Below are 20,916 nucleotides of genomic sequence, written 5' to 3'. Positions count from 1 at the left end.
GCGAAGTCTTTCTTTCTTCTTTGAAAATAATAGTCCTTCGAAAATCTTACATTAATAATAATATAACGTGAGTTTATTTCAAAATTATTTTAAACATTGTCTTCTTTCAGCGCCCTTTCAGCGAAATTAAAGGTAAAAAGAATTTCCAACTGCAAACAACCTTACCGAAGAAATATTTTCAACCAGGAGAACGCGTTGATATTCAAACCAAAATCCTAATGTTCACCAATGATGAACAAATGGACAAGTTATCCATACAATTGGTCCAATTCATAACATACCGACATCACTGTATTATGTATGGACGAAATGGTGTTCCTTATGACTCAATTGCCTATGTAAATCAGAAACGTCATCTTGTAGAAGCCAATATACCTTTGTCACCTAATCATATGGAGCAAGAAGTGCTCTATGGAATAGCACTTCCAGCAGATCTTACACCCAGTAATCATTTGAATCTGTTGTCCATATTGAGTATACATTATGAAGTACATATTTTGCTTTTGAAGGATATGGATAATATATATCTAAATCAGGAAATACCTATTGAGATCACACATATGCATAGTAATGAGAATGGGGTAGAGTTAGAGCCTTTGGAGCAACACGAATGTTGTGAAATTTATAAAAGAAGTCGTTTAATGTGGGTATGGGACAATTTATTCAAATAGATAATGCAATATAGGGACTGTTTATATACCGGATGCAACAGAACATCGTTGTACAGGTGTTCTAGCCAGAACATCTCACAGATGCAAATGTTACTAGTATTGCCAGGTTGAGTTTTTATAAAGTGAAGTTTCCTATATTCAAGATTTATACTTTTTTCCCTCACGGTTGGGTTTACAGTACTGAAAAAAAACAAGTCTATTCCATTTTACAAATGACTTTATACAATTTTTATTTAAGCTTTTAACTGACTAGCATATTAATATTGTTTCCTCTTTTTTCTTATTGATAGAATACATTTATATAAACTAACCTAATAAATACAAATAAATAAATATACGTAAGTTAACAATAAATAAAGATTCTTATTAGACAATTTAAAATATGTCATCTGTGGTTTTTGTTATTACTTGAGAGCCATTTAATTCTGCTTCTCTTGTGGTGCTAGGAATGTCCTGAAAACTGGTCTGCGTTTCTTCTGGGAGATCATAGTAAAGATATTTAGGCTTAAAGTCAACTGGATCTCCATCCAACTGACACTTAGATTTTTTATTCAATTTAACGCTGGGCATAAAATCGGCTTCTCTATAAGATGATGCTGAAAATACATAAATAAATTTGAATTGTTGAAATAATTTTACAATAAGTAATAAAGGCTTAAGTATATTTTCATCAGGAAGGAAAGGCTTATGCAGTAATCTCCGCTTATTTAAATCAACAGTTAAACAACTTTCAAGCTTTATTGCCTATTTTAACATGAAAATACAAAACTTCTTAATTGTATACAAAACCATTGGAAGCAGCTCACCTCATAATAAACTTCATACCAAGCTGAACTTAGGTTAGGTTAAAGTAGCAGCCCGATTAAATTTCAGGCTCACTTAGACTATTCAGTCCATTGTGATACCACATTAACTAAAAGTACCTGGGCCCTTCTAGTCTTAACCACCCAGCAAAAAAATTTGGAAGTTTTTCCAAAGTCACAACTTTAAAAGCACTTCCTGAAGATGCACTCCCAATGATGTTCTTTATTTTAACTACCCAGGAAGTTCTTTTAATTCAATTTTTTATAACTTGGTTTTTTCATACTTTTACTGGGTAATTTTAACTTTTTTGTTTCAAATACGTTAAGAATGGAGTAAGAAATCATAAAATGGTACAAATCACTCAAATTTTGTCGAAAAAAATGAAAAATCCAATCTGAAAAAATTGTGAACTTTTGAAAATATTTGAGGTCAAACGTTTCCGACAAGCGTTAGAATCCATTAAAAATTATAAAAATTATTTATTTGACAAAATATCACAGAATTTTTTAATTTACATCCAAAACATTGAATTCGGATCACACCTAAAGAAGTGATGCAAATTCAGTGCAACGGCTGTTGAAATGGAGAACTTCCGTCCTATGACAAGCCCATGTTAAATTCATCGCTTCTGCGTCAATTTTGCACCACTTCCGGATCCAAAAAGAACATTTTCATTACTTTTTTGGCGACGCTTTTTTGCTGGGCACTGAACCTTCTCTATTATTTACTTTTGTTGAACCAACCAGATTGCTCCAAAAACATTAACAAACTGCTTAAGTTAACGTTTTCCAGGTCCGCTAGTAATCTAAAGCTATATGCTCCTAAAATTCGCTTACGCCTTACACTAAAAGCAGGACACTCACACAAGAGGTGTTTAATTGATTCCTTTTCCTCCACATCATGACAGCTTATACAATAGCCATTATACTTCGCACCTATAGTTTTTGAAAATTCGCCTATCAGGCAGCGACCCGTTATAGCAGATATCAGAAGTGCTATCTGACGCCTTGAGAACACTAGCATATCTAGTGTGCGGTTTAAGTTTAAATGGGGCCATATTTGCATGGTGTCGTTACAACCCTTGCAATTCTCCCATCGAACATTTGCCATCATGACAGCCTACTCACGCAGTAATAGCTTGCAGGTCGCCAGAGGCATACCAACAGATTCTAGTTCCCCTGGAATATGTAAGGTAGTTCCTAGCCTTGCTAGCTCATCTGCTTCGCAGTTCCCCGGTATGTTCCTATGGCCAGGCACCCATATTAGGTGAATATTGTGCTGTTCAGCCATCTTATTGAGAGATTTGCGGCAGTCGATGGCCGTTTTCGAGTTGAGGAACACAGTGTCCAAGGATTTTATTGCAGGTTGACTGTCTGAGTATATATTAATGCCAATATTGCTTGGAGCATTACTTCTCAGCCAATTCACCACTTCTCTTATTGCTAATATTTCAGCCTGAAAAACACTACAGTGATCAGGTAATCTTTTCGCTATTCGAAGTTCCAGATCTTTAGAATATACTCCGAAACCCACTATATATCTTTTATTCCCCGGGGTCCGTGTACACCACGCCTCATTGTTGGGAATTAGAGTCTCAAACTTTTTGTCGAAAAGTGGACTCGCCAAAGTGTAGTCCACTACGTTAGGCACATCTGGCATTATTTTGAGGACAGACTGTGACCGTAACTTTTTTCCGACCACAGCGATAGCTCACGTAACCGCACAGCCGTTGTTGCAGCTGACTGTTTGGCAAAAATATCTAAAGGCAATAGATGCAGCATGACATTAAGGGAGTATGTTCCTGTCTTACAAAATGCGCCTGAGATACATAAGTACGCCATGCGCTGAACTTTATCTGAAGTGCCGGCCACCAGACTACAACACCATATAGCATAACCACTGCCGTGTATAGCCAATGCACAATTTTCGGTTTTAGTCCCCACTTTTTCCCTATTGCCTTTTTGCACGAGTACAAAGCTACCGTGGCTTTTCTCGCCCTTTCTTCAATATTAAGCCTAAAATTCAGCTTCCTGTCCAAAATGACGCCAAGGTATTTTGCACACTCACCAAAGGGAATTTCAATACCCCCTAAGGAAATGGGCCTAACCGTGGGAGTTTTGCGATCATTACAGTACATGACTAGTTTTTGCTGGATTTACCCCAAGATCATTATCTTTCGCCCATTTCTCAGTCATCCGGAGAGCTCTCTGTATAAAATCTCTGATTGTGGATGGGAATTTTCCCCTGACTGCTAGCGGCACATCATCTGCGTATGCCACCACTTTTATCCTTTCTTTTTCTAGGGAAACCAGAAGGTTGTTTATAGCAACATTCCAAAGAAGAGGTGATAGAACTCCTCCTTGGGGAGTGCCTCTGTTCACATACCTTTGTATATGCTGAACTTGAGTTTGGTCTTTTTCATTTCCTTACTTTCCAACATATCTAGATTTTTATGAATTTAAATTTCTGGGAGTGATTTCAATTAACGTGATACTGTCCAGTTTCAAAGCAAATATCTCTCGGGTTCTTACATTTACTTCCAAGATTATTTGCTTATAATATTTTTTGTGGTTAATGCGCCCGCCAGACTATAAGTTAACCGGACGACAGTATTAGTGTCAAACATATCCCAGATATTGGTCACACTATAAGTTATGTCCGAAGACATAATCGATACTGCAGCTTGTTAATGGGATAGATTTTTATCACAATGGACTGATTAGTCTAAGTGAGCCTGACAATAAATCGGACTGCGATTTTAACCTTTAATGGACTCGATAACACATTTATCGATATTTTACGTACCTTGGAAAATTATTAGCGTTCGGCCACACAGTAGGATTCTTTATAAATACAGACATTCTGTCCGGAATAATTTATAGTCTGGACGGCGCATAAGGGTATAAATAATTCTTAACCTCCACAATTGTTGTATCTGAGTATTACATAGTAACTAGCATATAAACTTATTTTGTCCGTCCGTCTATCCATGTATTTGTTGCATGAAAATCCAAATATTTGTTCTTCATGAAAATCGGCAGTTCGTGAAGTTAGACGTTCACACATTTAGATCTCTAAGTCGTAGGATGATAACACTACTGGTATTGTTCAATCAGATATGAAATAAGCTGGTATATTTTTTTTGAGGAATTTCAGAAAGGTAGTTTAATAAATTTGGGAATTATAGTTCATTTAAGTGATCGGCTTTTTGATTTCGTTCCGTAATATGAACTAGTTCCTTTATCAATTTCGTTCCCTTTATCAGCTCAGTTTCTTCTCAGAGTTTGATACAATACGTCAGTTTCCTAATGAACTAGGTCCATCCGGAACTACCCAACTCTATAATTCAATGGACATATCTTCCACGAAGATCTATAAATGCCAGTATCACATAGTGTATATTTTTTTCACAAAATTTTTATCAATTACCAAAACACAAAATAATCCGTATTTCCCTTGCAACTTACCCAGTGAAGACATTGATGCACTCAATTGAGCCGTCTGTTGAAAACTCACATTTACCTCTCGCATTTCCCAACTAGAGGGTAAATTCAGCTCATCCATAGATCTGGCTACTGTAATGGCGGGAGCATGATTACCAGCGATACTTTCTTCTTGGACTTTCACATCGCTAGTCAAAGAAATTGTTCCCACTACAATGGGTAATACTGCTTTAACCGATCTATTTAGATTCTGGGCACAAACTGCAACTTCCAATTCATAAGAGACACTCAAGCATTTACATTCACTAAAATCAAAAGATGGTGCTGTTTTTGGTACAATCAATTGGGCCAAGTATTGTGTCACATTGCCATTTTGACCAAACAGACTGTGTATATGGCAAGCGATTGTGGTCATCTCATGGGTCTCCTTAGGCTTTTTACCCTCCTTTAAGGAACCCTTATAGGTGACAATGCGATTTAGTTTACTGGTGATGTCTTTAAGTTTCACATGACCATGATTGGAAACTTTGATGTGGATGCTGATGCATTCACCTTCCACAAAGCCACTTTGAGGTATACTCACATACAACTGCAGAGGATGACGCCAAAATTTCAAACAAGATTTGTGTTCATATTTCTGATTCTCGGTTAGAGTTTGCATAGTTCCAGACCAACGTCTGAGATCTTTCAGCTGTTCTACATTTATCAAGGATGAAGTTAAGCATTCCAAATGGTCTATATAGTCAGCATGAACCTGTAACTCGTAACGTATGAAGCCCAAAGCTCCCTCAAAGCTAGATGGAGCATTCTGGGGTAATTGTACCATAAAATTATAATTGTAGACACCGGGTTGTAAGGCACTTGGGTTAGCCTGCTCGGAGCCAATTAAAAAATTTTTCGTGGATATATAATCTTCACGACCGACATAGAATACTTGAACTTTTTGCTTAGCTGCTTTTTTGGGTGTTTGGGGTTTCTCCCATTTGCTGGTAGCATATCCTGAAAATTTTATTGACAAGGCTACAAAGAGAAAACGTTAAAAAAATCCTTATAACCAAAAATGAATCATCCAATATGTGTTTACCTTTGATTAGAATCGTACTGCTACCGTGGACATTAAAAATCACCAAACCTTTTATCACATCGCCGGGTTGATAAGACGAACGAGCATTTTCGAATTTCAACGTACATGAAACCAAACTCATTTTCCGAATTTGTTTTATTTCGCCCGCCAAGAAGTGTTCAATCGTTAAGGTCTTGGCGTTAACTGTCTTGCGGTATTATCGATGGTTGACTATTATTGAATTTGTTTTCATTTGGAGAAAGTACATGGCACCCAATGAATATCTAATCTTTACGCTAAATGCAATTGACGATGTTTGACAATAAATACTGATATTGAATTTTTTGGATTCAATAATCCGATATCAGTAGCAAAGTTTATAGCTTCAATTACCGATGCAAATATTTTCTCCTAAAAGGGTCTTTATTGTTGTGTTATGTTTTCATAGAAAATCGTATACATTGATTTCAATCATATTTAAGGTCAAGGTCTTTAACGTATACCCCATTTCATAATTTGTATCAGAGAATAATTTTATAATCAGTGTTGAATTTGAATTGCAGAACAAAATATTCTGAGTCACACATTATATTCCCAATTTGATAACTGTGTGCACTTATTCACTCTGAATCATGTGGTACCTTCAGTTTTTATATAGAATATTCTTCATTGGACATGAAAAAGATTTCCTGATTCCTCTATTGAATTTACTCGATATGCAGTATGTTCAGTATTTACCAAAGAAATTCGTCTTATAACTTCTTGACACCATATGGCTATTTATTTTGCAAGACCACCTCTGGAAGGGACATTGTTCCGGTATTAGCACCGGAGGCTAGAGCAGGTTGAGTAGTCTCTTTCTCCAGGTTAATTGTTTATATCTTGAATATTTCTCTCTCACCACCTCTGATGATGACCCGGTCACGTGGAAGACAAGAGACATTGTTCCCGTACTGACATCTGAGGCTAGTGCAGGAAAGTATTTATACTTTCCTTTTACATAAATTCTGGAAATAGTTTTGCTGCCCAGCTTTTCAGAACCCCCTGCGAACATGGTTTTCGCTGGAGCAATATCAGTGATCTCCGTGAATTAACAGACGTTCTAGTTTTGTTGCGTTATGGCTTACCTCTCTCTTCGAGGGCATAATGGACACTTCCCTCCTTTATTATCTTTAGAGATTGTTTACTAACTATATTCCTAGTAGAAACCCCTATGGGGAATTCTGAAGCAAAAAGTCTTCATAAAGAAAATTATAAGACGTGCCTCTATGTTGATTTATGTCTCTCCATCCCTTCAACTTTAACTTAACAGAGGAATTCCGCGTGCTAACAAATGTCTTCGTAATAACCTTTGCACACCTTCTATAATTGATTTAAGGTGGAATGTAATGAAGTTAAAATACGTTGATGCTAAATGTCGATCTGTTTTTGTACTTTGGAACTTCTTTGTCGATAGAAATGTTCAATTTTATATCCCCAGAACTATATTCACATCTGCGACTAAAGATATAAACAATGCGCCCGGTATTCCCACCAGGGGTCAGAGGAAATCAAATTCAAACGAATCTTAATATTATGGGCTTTGCTTTGGAAAGCTTGTTTCTATTCAACAAATATGCAAAAGTGGTAGTCAAACATCATGGGATCACAAATCCTGAATCTATTTTTTGACAAATCGTCGGACAAAAATTGATAGGTCATCCGAAGAACCCACGAATCGACTTGTCGTCATTTTATCGATATCAAACTCAATCTTATCACCCAATTGTTACCAGTACTGCGTAGAATCAATCGTTTGACCAGGATGGATCAACTCATAGCGGATTCTTTCCATCAACCTCTAAACATAACATTTCTAGACGTCAATCCTGGCTTTTTGACCATTTTTTGAGCTTCACCACACTGACACCATAATATTTATTGTCGATAAAGTTTTAGTCTCCTTTTACCACTCAAATCAGAAGTGGTCCGATTTCATTGCGTGTCTGTAAATAATTCGGATCATTAAATTTTTTAAAGACTTTTCATAAACATCGAACTTCTTTTTGGTGATGAGTTCATTGACGATGACAGTCCTGGCGAACATTTTCCATAATTTCATCGACTTTTCCAACAATGAGTTCACGAGAGTGAGGTGCATATTTCACAAAATTCCAAATTTCTAGATCGGAAGTATTTTCTACGTAAACTTTCAAAAATTCATTGGTTACTTAAGTTGCATTTCTGCATTGAAAACAAGTAAGGAAAGTCTAAAGTCGGGCGGGGCCGACTATATTATACCCTGCACCACTTTGTAGATCTAAATTTCCGATACCATATCACATCCGTCAAATGTGTTGGGTGCTATATATAAAGGTTTGTCCCAAATACATACATTTAAATCTATAAACTCAAAATTTAAGTCGGCTAATGCACTAGGGTGGAACACAATGTTAGTAAAAAAATATGGGAAACAATTAAATCTGAAGCAATTTTAAGGAAACTTCGCAAAAGTTTATTTATGATTTATCGCTCGATATATATGTATTAGAAATTTAGGAAAATTGGAGTAATTTTTACAACTTTTCGACTAAGCAGTGGCGATTTTACAAGGAAAATGTTGGTATTTTGACCATTTTTGTCGAAATCAGAAAAACATATATATGGGAGCTATATCTAAATCTGAACCGATTTCAACCAAATTTGGCACGCATAGCTACAATGCTAATTCTACTCCCTGTGCAAAATTTCAACTAAATCGGAGCAAAAAATTGGCCTCTGTTGTCATATGAGTGTAAATCGGGCGAAAGCTATATATTGGAGCTATATCTAAATCTGAACCGATTTCAACCAAATTTGGCACCCATAGCTACAATGCTAATTCTACTCCCTGTGCAAAATGTCAACTAAATCGGAGCAAAAAATTGGCCTCTGTTGTCATATGAGTGTAAATCGGGCGAAAGCTATATATTGGAGCTATATCTAAATCTGAACCGATTTCAACCAAATTTGGCACCCATAGCTACAATGCTAATTCTACTCCCTGTGCAAAATTTCAACCAAATGTGGGTAAAACTCTGGCTTCTGGGACCGTATTAGCTCATGTCGGGCGAAAGATATATATGGGAGCTATATCTAAATCTGAACCGATTTCAATAAAATTTGACACACTTGACTATAGTACTAATTGTTCTTCTTGTGCAAAATTTGAAGCAATTCAGGGCAAAACTCTGGCTGTTGAGACCATATAAGTCCAAATCGGACGAAAGATATATATGGGAGCTGTATCTAAATATGAACCGATTTCAATCAAATTTACTAAGCATTGGAAAAATGCCAACTCTACTCTCTGTGCAAAATTTCATGAAACTCGGTAGTAAAATTTGGCCTCTGTTGCCATATGAGTCTAAATCGGACGAAAGATATATATGGGAGCTATATCTAAATCTGGACCGATTTGGATAATATTTCGCAAGTTTTTCGAGACTCATAAAATATTCGGATTGTCGGAATTTGAAGAACATCGGTTGATAAACACGCCAATTATAACCAGATCGGGGATAAATATATATGACAGCTATATCTAAATCTGAACCGATTTTTTCAAAAATCAATAGCGATTGTCTCTGTTCCCCAAAACGACACTGTGCCAAATTTGAGGACGATCGGACTTAAACTGCGACCTGTACTTTGCGCACAAAAATACATGAACAGACAGACAGACGGACGGACAGACAGACAGACGGACATCGCTACATCGACTCAGAATTCAATTCTAAGACGATCGGTATACTAAACGATGGGTCTCACACTTTTCCTTCTTGGCGTTACATACAAATGCACAAACTTATTATACCCTGTACCACAGTAGTGGTGAAGGGTATAAATAGCAAAATTTTCACTTATTTGTCTTGTTTTTTATTGTTGGTTTGTTAGGTCAAAAACCTTAATTGTTAGTACCTTTATTTTGTATTAACCTTTATTTTGTAATAAATAAACTTATAATAATAATAATAATATTGTTGGTTTGTTCTTCACTCATTTTTGTTGTTTTGATTCCAACTTAAAACCATGCGTTGACTAAACTACAAATGTAGCTTAACCAACAGAGGAAAAATGTATTTGTCAAATTTATTTGGGCAACCGTTTTTGGACGGCCGTGTTGGAATTACCACACTCCTCATCAGCATCCTCTTCTTGAAGAATAACTATTAACCAATTATCAGAATAAATTCGGGCAATTCACTAAACCCAAGTAAATTACACTCGAACCTCCCGGAAAAAAGATTTTCGATAGTTGGCTATGTCTAAATAAATTTGTTTACAAATACTTTACTTTTCCTTTGCCAAAGTTAAAGCATCGATTTGATAGTTGCAGCCTTTTCTTTTATTGAAATTCTCCGAATTTAAAATTTTCTTTTTTTTCACATTTCCTTATCATAGGGTATGACACAATGTGATTGGTAGCAGTGGAGGTAGACTACTGCAATTACATCTCTGGCCACAAAAAAAGAAATTGCTTTTTCGACTACCCAATACCCATACTCATACCCATCATTTTCTCTTTTAGAAGAGACCGGTCATCAGATAGGCGATACAATTGATAAGAGTATAGAGGATAAGTTATATAACATCTCCAGGATAACTCCTTTATTGAAATTTGTATCTTGATTATCTGATAGACAGACGGATAGATGGGAATTTAATTATGTGATTATATAATCTATCCCCCATGTTCCCATATTCGGTATCTTAAATCGCAAGAATTTATTTTTTTAATAAAAAATGAGATACTATCGAACTTAAATTCAATTTATATTTAAACTTCTTATCAAAGAGAACTATATTGCCAAAATTTACATTTGTATGTTTTAGGGTAACGAAAGTGTCACTTCGCGAAAAATTTGCGATTTTCTATTGCAAATATCGGAACATACCCCAATATTGCAAAAAGATATAAAAAGTTTAATTGTAATAGTTTAAATAAATTATATGCCAGTGTGCATTTAAAAAGCTCAACTGTTATTGAAAGCTTACGACATTTAGCAAAAGCTTTGTCGTTGCTTTTTGTTGGGATGGATGTAAACTAACCGAAAGCACAATTGAATGACTGTTAATGAAAGCTATTTTGTATTTCAGTTTTTTTTTTTTAATTTATTGTAAATTATTATTGAGACATTTTTTTTTTGGGTTAATACAAATTACTGTAATTATTTAAGAGCTTTAAATAATTTATTGTCGTCACATTAAAGGCTTTTATTTATATCGATTTTTTTCTTCTTAATAAAATCTTATTTGAAGCTTATCATTAATGATTATTTATACTAATAAAATATTACAATACATTTCTTGTAGAGGTATCTCAATTGTTTGAGTTTTTTTTTTTCAAAAGGCAAACTTTTGGCTGTTAACTTATTAGGTATTCTGATCAAGTAACACGAATTCAAGCAAGTCTAAAAAAGAGTTTAGCAAATGGATTTTGATGGATAAATTATTATTGTGTGGGAATTCAAAAAAGTATAATGCAATATTTGTTTGGAGTAATATTAAAATACGAATGTAAATAAATACTATGACTAATATATTCTAAATCAAAGATTTCAATGATTTTTGTCAACGCTGAGTTATAAAGAATAAGATGGCAATCTCCTATTTTAACATCGAATAATAGGGTATAAAATTTAATATAGTATATAATATAAGTATAATTATAAATAACTACTAAATGAAAGTGAAGATTATTTTATTCTTAATAGTATATATCTAAAAATTTCGAAAAATATTTCTAATTATTTACTGATCTATTCCTAAACTAATGGTCGCAGATCTATGTTACCTTAGCCTATAATAAAATTCGAATATTTTAATTATCGTCACTGCATTCCAGAATATCATTATGGTCACTTTGATTTATGACAGGTTCGGATGCAATATCATCATCACCAATTTCTTTATTATCTTCCAAAAGTTTATTACCCACATATTCAGTAACATTTTCTGAAACAATATCACTATCACCAATTTGCTCATTATATTCTGCAATTTGATTAACAATAGCTTCAGTGACAATTTCATTGGATTCAGCATCTTCATCGACACTCTCGTGATTATGACATGACGACTCGTTATCATCTTCCTGTGACATTCCTTCTTCACCATTCGTAAGAACATCTAAAGTATCCAGTGATCTACCGGTATGATCCGTCATCAATGATCTGCATGAATTGTAATAATCTAAACCTTCCAAAAGTGAATCGTTGGTATAACATGGAGATTGTGTATGAGAGTTGAAGGTATTGTAACCAGGAAATTGAGGCAGTTGTATGTTAATCTTTTGAGTTTCAGTTCTTTTCATCTCGGTCACTTCCATAGCAGCCTGACTTCCCATTGTGGTGGCGAAACTAAATGATGGCGGTACTGTAAAATAGGAATGAACATTTTATGTTGTTGGATAAGGAAGAAATTATTTTAATATAATATAAAATATAAAATGATAATAAAGATTCCAGAGTGGATAATACATTTAAAGCCCATTATTATAAAATGTTATCATTGACATTTGACTGGAAGATTGTTGGTTCAAAGCTGAACCCTTAACAGTTATTAATTTGAAGAATACATCACCTAAATTTGGAACGAGTTGTGATACAAACATGAGTTCAGTCGAAGCTCGGTTGTACGAATGGCGTATTGTCAGGCCCTATCGTTACTTAGAACAAGTAAATAAAGTCTAAAGTCGGGTGGGGCCGACTGTATTATATGCTTCACCACTTTGTAGATCTAAATTTTCGACATTTGACATCCGTCAAATGTGTTGGGGGCTATATATAAAGGTTTGCCCCAAATACATACATTTAAATATCACTCGATCTGGCCAGAATTTGATAGACTTCTACAAAATCTATAGACTCAAAATTTAAGTCGGCTAATGCACTAGGGTGGAACACAAATTTACTAAAAACAAGTAAGGAAAGTCTAAAGTCGGACGGGGCCGACTATATTATACCCTGCACCACTTTGTAGATCTAAATTTTCGATACCATATCACATCCGTCAAATGTGTTGAGGGCTATATATAAAGGTTTGTCCCAAATACATACATTTAAATATCACTCGATTTGGACAGAATTTGATAGACTTTTACAAAATCTATAGACTCAAAATTTAAGTTGGCTAATACACTAGGGTGGAACGCCACAGTGTGGCGCAGGGTATAAATATGGAAAACATTTAAATCTGAAGCAATTTTAAGGAAACTTCGAAAAAGTTTATCGCTCGATATATATGTATTAGAAGTTTAGGAAACTTAGAGTCATTTTTACAACTTTTCGACTAAGCAGTGGCGATTTAACAAGGAAAATGTTGGTATTTTGACCATTTTTGTCGAAATCAGAAAAACATATATATGGGAGCTATATCTAAATCTGAACCGATTTCAATCAGATTGGGCACACACGACTATATTACTAATTGTACTCCTAGTGCAAAATTTCAACCAAATTGGGCCAAAACACTGGCTTCTGGGGCTATATAAGTCCATATCGGGCGAAAAATATATATGGAAGCTATATCTAAATCTGGACCGATTTCAATCAAATTTGGCACACATGACTATACTACCAATTGTACTCCTTGTGCAAAATTTCAAGCTAGATATATATGGGAGCTATATCTAAATCTGAATCGATTTCAACCAAATTTGGCACGCATAGCTACAATGCTAAATCTACTCCCTGGGCAAAATTTCAACCAAATTGGGCCAAAACTCTGGCTTGTAGGACCATATTAGTCCATATCGGGCGAAAGATATATATGGGAGCTATATCTAAATCTGAACCGATTTCAACCAAATTTGGCACACATAGCTACAATGCTAATTCTACTCCCTGTGCAAAATTTCAATAAAATCGGAGCGAAAGATTGGCCACTGTGGTCATAAAGGGTGATTCTTTTGAGGTTAGGATTTTCATGCATTAGTATTTGACAGATCACGTGGGATTTCAGACATGGTGTCAAAGAGAAAGATGCTCAGTATGCTTTGACATTTCATCATGAATAGACTTACGATCTGCCACAACGTCGAATTTTCAGTGAATGGGCCCTAGAAAAGTTGGCAGAAAATCCGCTTTTTTATCGACAAATTTTGTTCAGCGATGAGGCTCATTTCTGGTTGAATGGCTACGTAAATAAGCAAAATTGCCGCATTTGGAGTGAAGAGCAACCAGAAGCCGTTCAAGAACTGCCCATGCATCCCGAAAAATGCACTGTTTGGTGTGGTTTGTACGCTGGTGGAATCATTGGACCGTATTTTTTCAAAGATGCTGTTGGACGCAACGTTACGGTGAATGGCGATCGCTATCGTTCGATGCTAACAAACTTTTTGTTGCCAAAAATGGAAGAACTGAACTTGGTTGACATGTGGTTTCAACAAGATGGCGCTACATGCCACACAGCTCGCGATTCTATGGCCATTTTGAGGGAAAACTTCGGAGAACAATTCATCTCAAGAAATGGACCGGTAAGTTGGCCACCAAGATCATGCGATTTGACGCCTTTAGACTATTTTTTGTGGGGCTACGTCAATTCTAAAGTCTACAGAAATAAGCCAGCAACTATTCCAGCTTTGGAAGACAACATTTCCGAAGAAATTCGGGCTATTCCGGCCGAAATGCTCGAAAAAGTTGCCCAAAATTGGACTTTCCGAATGGACCACCTAAGACGCAGCCGCGGTCAACATTTAAATGAAATTATCTTCAAAAAGTAAATGTCATGGACCAATCTAACGTTTCAAATAAAGAACCGATGAGATTTTGCAAATTTTATGCGTTTTTTTAAAAAAAAAAAGTTATCAAGCTCTTAACAAATCACCCTTTATGAGTGTAAATCATGCGAACGATATATATGGGAGCTATATCTAAATCGGAACCGATTTCAATCAAATTTGGCACACTTGACTACACTACTAATTGTACTCCTAGTTCAAAATTTCAACCAAATTGGGTTAAAACTCTGGCTTCTGTGACCATATGAGTCCATATCGGGCGAAATATATATATGCGAGCTATATCTAAATCTGAACCGATTTCAATCAAATTTGGCACAAATGACTATACTACGAATTGTACTCCTTGTGCAAAATTTTAAGCAAATTAGGGTGAAACTCTGGCTTCTGGGCCCATATAAGTCCATATCGGGCGAAATATATATATGGGAGCTATATCTCAATCTGAACCGATTTCTTCCAAAATCAATAGGGTTCTATTCTTAGCCAAAACACATACTTGTGCTAAATTTGAAGTCGATTGGACTAAAACTGCGACCTAGACTTTGATGACAAAAATGTGTTCGCGGACAGACTGACATGGCTATATCGACTCAGGAGCCCACCCTGAGCATTTTTGCCAAAGACACCATGTGTCTATCTCGTCTCCTTCTTGGTGCTGCAAACATATGCACTAACTTATAATACCCTGTTCCACAGTGTGGCGCAGGATATAAAAATTCTTTAAATCGAATTCGTTATTTTTAATACTCAATGTTAGGAATTTGGAAGTTCGTTAAATTGGTTTTTCGCTAAATGGGAAATTCGTCAAACAGAGCTTCGACTGTATATACCACAGAACCATTTAATCACCATAAATAACAGACCGGCTATGGAAATTTGGCGTCAATTTTTCTACGTTTTGTTCCTAAACTTAAAAGAAATCATCCAGTAACTGATACAGCTATCAGTCAAATAAGGAGGACTTTGTCACCACGGAGCTCGAGAATATGTAGATTTTGAGATGTGTTAAAAAAAGTTGGAGTATCGCTGTATCGAGTTAAAAGTGGACTGTGTTACAAACAAAACTGCCACTTTTCAAACTGTTCATTATTTGTTCTTGTTGTATGCCAAATACTTTTTGGACCACCCACGTATATATTTCTCATAACATACAATTACTTACAGCAACTATCATAGGAAGGCGGTTCATCCTCTGCAATATCCTTTGTACCCCTACAATTGTCCGTATCCTCTTCATGTTCCTGTGATTCCAGCAATTCTTCCAATTCTCTTCGTAGTCTTAAAGTTGGTTGGGATGTTACCAAATTCCCACCACCCGTTGGAGTAGTACCTCTACAACTATCTCGCGTTGAATTACTGTCACTACAAATGTTACAATTTCGATTGAAGTTACGTTGCAATCTTCTTTGTTCCTCCTGAAATTGATGCAGTGGCTCGGTGCCAATTATCACCGGTACCGAAATGTCTGTGTCATAGTGGAAAGCACCCGTTTTCAGTTTAACCTGCAGCATGTAGTGTATGAAGACAATGTAGTTGAGATTGAGTGTTGACCTTGGTGTATCTGTGGGCACATAGAGGGTACCCTCATACAAACGCTTGGTCAGGCGCAGTGTGCTCTCCTCAATTGAACTCTTAATCAGTGTTTTGGTATGGAAATTGCGTTTCAATGGTTTACGCGCCAAAAAGACGTAGTGTTGTTTCAGAGATGCTTCCACTCCTACAATGTCATAGTGTGGCGACTGATTGTCTAGTTCAAGAAAATATTTGATGTGTTGGCCAGGAACGAAACCGGCATAGGGTAGCATGAGGGAAAAACACAAAGGTCCTGAAGTGCAAGGCCATTGACACAAATATTTGATATTCTCAGCTTTGACTGGAAGCTTTATACCAATGAAGAAAAAAATTACACTCCGTTCGTTTCAGTAAATACCAAACACTTACCGCATATTCAGGATGAAAATTCAAATCGAGTCTTTGTACCACACATATAGGCTTTCGAAATACTTCATCAAAGGTTCTTTGTTTGTCAATAACCAAAGAAATGTTATAGGCTATAAAACCATAAGGTCCCTTACAGGAAGAGGGACAGTCGGGTGGTATACGCAATGTGAGCACATAGACATGTAAACCTGCAGCAAATTCCGTATTATCGAAGACATTAGCACGTGAATACAAATACTGCTGATGTCCACAATAGGTGGCTGACTCTCGTCCACTTATCGACCATTGAACTTTGGCCTCACCCTCCAGAAGCACATAGACCGCTTGGTTATCCACATAGAAATGATGTAACCTTGAGGATGAAGATTCTCGAAGGGATTACTTTTGGTTTACTTACCATTCACTCGCTTCACCTTTTCCGTTCTTAAAAGTATCCGACCACTGATATACTCTCCAGACGAATAGATGGGATTTAAACGATCCAATTCAAATTCGCAGGTCGTTGGCATTTCAAAATGAAAACTTATTTTAAAAATTAAAAACGCTTCTCCCCTTTGATTTTGAACTCAAAATAAAAGAAATATTTAACACTCTGTTCTCTGGTTTAGAGCAAATCAGATACAACCTTCTTCTTACAGCATCCTTTGGCAAATGTTCGAATATTTTAGCCACAACAGTATAAAAGAACTATCACTTCATAAGTCCTGCCATACAATTTGGGGTGTTGGTATTGTCTGTGGATGTGTCTGAAGCTACATCCTTATAGTTTTGTGTGAGCGCTATTTGTTTGAGGTAGCATATCTGACGTATTATTCATTTGGTAACATGATGACTTTTACTTTTTTCTTCCAGGTAATTTCATGAGATATAGTTAAAAAGTAAACAGGGGCATTAAGGACAAAATGTGGACTATAATTTAGTTCAATTTTCGCACTTGCTATAAAACAGTTTACTTTTTTTCTGTGTACCAAAACAACCGGCAAACCGATGGTTTAAGCTCAGAACTACATGGTACCGATTCGTCAACGATGTGTGTGATCTAGCATTGTTCTCATGGAAGACGAAACCTTTTCTGTTATTCAATTATGGCCTTTTTGCCTTCCGAAATTGTTCGATTTCTGCAAGTAATCGCAGATATTAATTCGGTTCGTTTAATTTACAATGCCACTTTTCCAACACCACAACGACATCCATTGACAAAAAAAAAGACTTTCCCATTTACCCAATATTTTCGGATCCAATCAAAATCACACTCCTTGGCAAGCTGGCTCGCCATGGCTATCTTCGTCAATCTAGCTACCTATTGTTCCATGGTGACGACCCATAATATTTATGGGGTCTGAGACCCTATGGCTCAACGGTAACACTGACCATAAATAATTGTGTGGACGGCAATGGTTAACATGGCCTCATCTAGACGGGTTCAACTCCAGAATTTCAAAAATTCAGAAATGCTAGAGACTGTCAGAACACTTTAGCTTTGCGAAAACTGTCTTATATATTGTAAAAACAGAAAATATTCGAGAAATATTGTTTAGCCCCGTTTTTGTGATTTCCACTTACTTCTTTATCTTATAAGCAAAACATATGAATTAGCAGTGAAGAAAAAAACATTGATTCCAAATCATTGCCGTATTAACTTGCTGTAGTTCATTCCTATTATTTTTGAGATTTGTACGAAATTTTTATTTTTGCTTTGTCCATAAAATTTTTAATAATGAAATAATAAAAAAAATTTCATCGAGTTGGGACATTAAAAAAAAAAAATAAAAATAAACTAATACAAAAATGGTGGTGTTCCTGTGCCGATACTTTTTACAATTTAAAATTAATTTTAAAAAATATGACAAAAGACTAAATGTAAGTTTAGATTTTATCTTATGATACGCAACATAGAAGTAATTGTATGTTTTTTCTGTTTACAAAATGGTTGCCAGATTTCAATAAAAAATTCATCCCAGAAGAAGTTGGAAATCACCAACGAAACGTCTGATGTAAATATGAAATAAAGTCTTTTTATTTGCATATTGAGAGACCTTGAAAGCCTATTTAAGAACAGATCTAAAAATAACCAAAAATAAAGAATAAGAAGGTGGTACCAAAAAATTTAACAACAAAAATATATAGTTTTTTGCTAAAAAATAAGTTATTTTCTGTGGATGTCTATTGATCAAAAAACTTTTGAAACAACAGCGATATAGGAACACAATTTTTTGAAATTCTTCCCCAATCATTCCTTAATATACATTCAAAGGCACCCTTCTAAAGAGAAACTAAGTTTAACTAGATTTAGAAGTTCTTTTGAGGTATACAAATTCATAGTTTTATTTTTTTATGAAAAAGTAGGACAATTGAAAATCCAATAAAAATATCAGTGCAGCGAAAAAAGTTGAATTCCATCCTATGAAAACCCCATATAAAAATCATTGCTTTTGCTCTGATTTTCCACCATTCCGAATTCTTTTTCGCTGGGTTATTCACAAATAGGGCATCCTTCAAGTCTACCATACTTACCTTTAAAGAGTTACTACTGAATTTATTATTGAATTACATTTAGTTTTTGTCTTCTCATTTTTTGGGCAAATCAATAGGATGGCGCCACAAGTATGTGTCGTCGCACTTATTTCTTTCTCCCTTAGCTCAGTGGATATGGTCATGGTGGTGTTTAACATACCCCACTCAGGCATCATAAATGGATTTTGGGGTGATTTCTTCATAACCCAACCATCATCACATGTATTTCTGTTTATTTTGGCGAAAAATGGGGCTGACAAAACAGCTTACTACTAACTGAAAATTGAGATAGTTTCCGCATCCCAGTCATATTTATCTTCCTAATTTTCGCGGCGGTATGTATGTGAATATATGTATTTTTTGTGTGAAATGTTTAATGATGAGCTAAAAAATAAATCGTAGTTACTTTGTCAGACATCAATTTAGATATGTATCCATAAATATTTTTTGAGTTTCATATTCCAAAAAAAAAAATGTTGATATACTTAGCACATTCTTTGTTAACTAAATAATTTTAACTTTCATCAAAAAAAAAAAATATGCAATAATAGTCTGTTTAATATATTCATTTCTACGTTTTATAATTAAACCTAAATATTATTTGATGTTTTGTTTTATAAAACTGAAAACAAATAAAGAAGCACACTCTTAAATATATTTAGCCTTTAATTTTATTTATCTTCCAAAGGGTAATTAAACTTGAAAATATAAAACAAAAATACAATAACATTTTATATGTATATAATACCTTGATAACAGTTGTTTTTTAACACTTGCAAGTTTATTCATTTAAAATTTTTATAAAGCATTGTATCTATGGTACACGCAGGATATCTTAAATTTTTTCTTAAGAGAGAAAACATTTTTTGGCCCAAAAACAATTAAACTTACCAACTGCTTAGATTTGCTGTGATTGATGCTCTTAAATCCAATTTTATTATTTAATGCTACTAGTTTCAAATAAAATCTAATTTAAAAATTTGTGATAAAATCTACATCTTATTGTGAAATCAGCAATTGCTTTAACACGTATATTGGCATTTAAATTTAGACCAGGTTCAATGAAATCTAGCAAGGGTACCCCTACTAACTTAAGTCAATTCATTCTAAATGGTATCAAAACATACTACGTGACAAAATTTACAAATTTCATTATAGTGCATATAGTAGGTGTATATAATACTTAATAGATTTTTATAAAATTTTTAGCAAATTCAACAAATTTTCGTTTGTAATTGCAACAAATTTTTGGAATATCTTACCATATCGTCTAAACATACCAGAAATATTCAAAGAGGTTTGCACTTATGATCAAAATGTTATTGGGAAAAAATCATACACGATTTAGAATACATGATTACACGTGCCGATGGATATCGATAAATATAACCATAAATATCGATAACTATAACTGATACACAAGATCACAATCAGCTAACCACACTTGACCCACTCTACTTTTAAAACTACTAAGACCTATCTAACCTAGCTTTCGGTTTTACCTACAGTGCCACACATAAGTATTAGTACAGCACCCTAAACCACATAGTGGCCAGGTTTTCTGCGATAAAATGTGACCACCAGAAATATTGATTTTAAGCTCCATAAAATATATACCAATCGAGCCCTTAGTATCCGTCCGCTTGACCATGTATTTGTTGTTCGCAATATTCAGGTAACTTTTTTTTAATTGATTTTGATGAAAGAATGGAGGAA

General features: G+C 35.0%; 2 protein-coding genes across 2 annotated transcripts; both read right to left on the bottom strand.

The window, feature by feature from the left end:
- Positions 1 to 870: 870 nt before the first annotated feature.
- LOC142220082 (arrestin domain-containing protein 17) lies at positions 871 to 6,194 on the bottom strand. The gene is made up of 3 exons (XM_075289007.1): positions 6,003 to 6,194; positions 4,943 to 5,938; positions 871 to 1,267 (listed from the first exon to the last, which is right to left on the bottom strand). Exons 1-3 carry the CDS (start codon positions 6,121 to 6,123, stop codon positions 1,047 to 1,049), a joined length of 1,338 nt encoding a protein of 445 aa, XP_075145122.1. The 5' UTR covers positions 6,124 to 6,194; the 3' UTR covers positions 871 to 1,046.
- Positions 6,195 to 11,291: 5,097 nt separating this feature from the next.
- On the bottom strand, positions 11,292 to 17,305 carry LOC142237144 (arrestin domain-containing protein 3-like). Its single transcript, XM_075308510.1, has 4 exons — positions 17,084 to 17,305; positions 16,687 to 17,009; positions 15,908 to 16,625; positions 11,292 to 12,377 (listed from the first exon to the last, which is right to left on the bottom strand). The coding sequence occupies exons 1-4, from the start codon at positions 17,193 to 17,195 to the stop codon at positions 11,824 to 11,826; spliced, it is 1,707 nt and encodes a 568-aa protein (XP_075164625.1). The 5' UTR covers positions 17,196 to 17,305; the 3' UTR covers positions 11,292 to 11,823.
- Between the last annotated feature and the right edge of the window lie 3,611 nt (positions 17,306 to 20,916).

This window comes from Haematobia irritans, chromosome 1 (assembly GCF_050003625.1).
Source record: "Haematobia irritans isolate KBUSLIRL chromosome 1, ASM5000362v1, whole genome shotgun sequence".
Lineage (NCBI taxonomy): Eukaryota > Metazoa > Arthropoda > Insecta > Diptera > Muscidae > Haematobia > Haematobia irritans.
Note: the sequence above shows the minus strand (reverse complement) of the source record. Positions and strands in the feature narration are given on the sequence as shown.

Excerpts from the sequence above, each read along its gene's own strand:
- LOC142220082 (XM_075289007.1), bottom strand. The coding sequence starts at position 6,123 with ATGAGTTTGGTTTCATGTACGTTGAAATTCGAAAATGCTCGTTCGTCT. Across the intron at positions 5,939-6,002 it reads CAGTACGATTCTAATCAAAG|CCTTGTCAATAAAATTTTCA; the intron begins GTAAACACATAT and ends TTCTCTTTGTAG. Across the intron at positions 1,268-4,942 it reads TGCATCAATGTCTTCACTGG|CATCATCTTATAGAGAAGCC; the intron begins GTAAGTTGCAAG and ends ATGTATTTTCAG.
- LOC142237144 (XM_075308510.1), bottom strand. The coding sequence starts at position 17,195 with ATGCCAACGACCTGCGAATTTGAATTGGATCGTTTAAATCCCATCTAT. Across the intron at positions 17,010-17,083 it reads AAAGGTGAAGCGAGTGAATG|CGGTCTATGTGCTTCTGGAG; the intron begins GTAAGTAAACCA and ends TGGATAACCAAG. Across the intron at positions 16,626-16,686 it reads ATTTTCATCCTGAATATGCG|CTTCCAGTCAAAGCTGAGAA; the intron begins GTAAGTGTTTGG and ends ATTGGTATAAAG.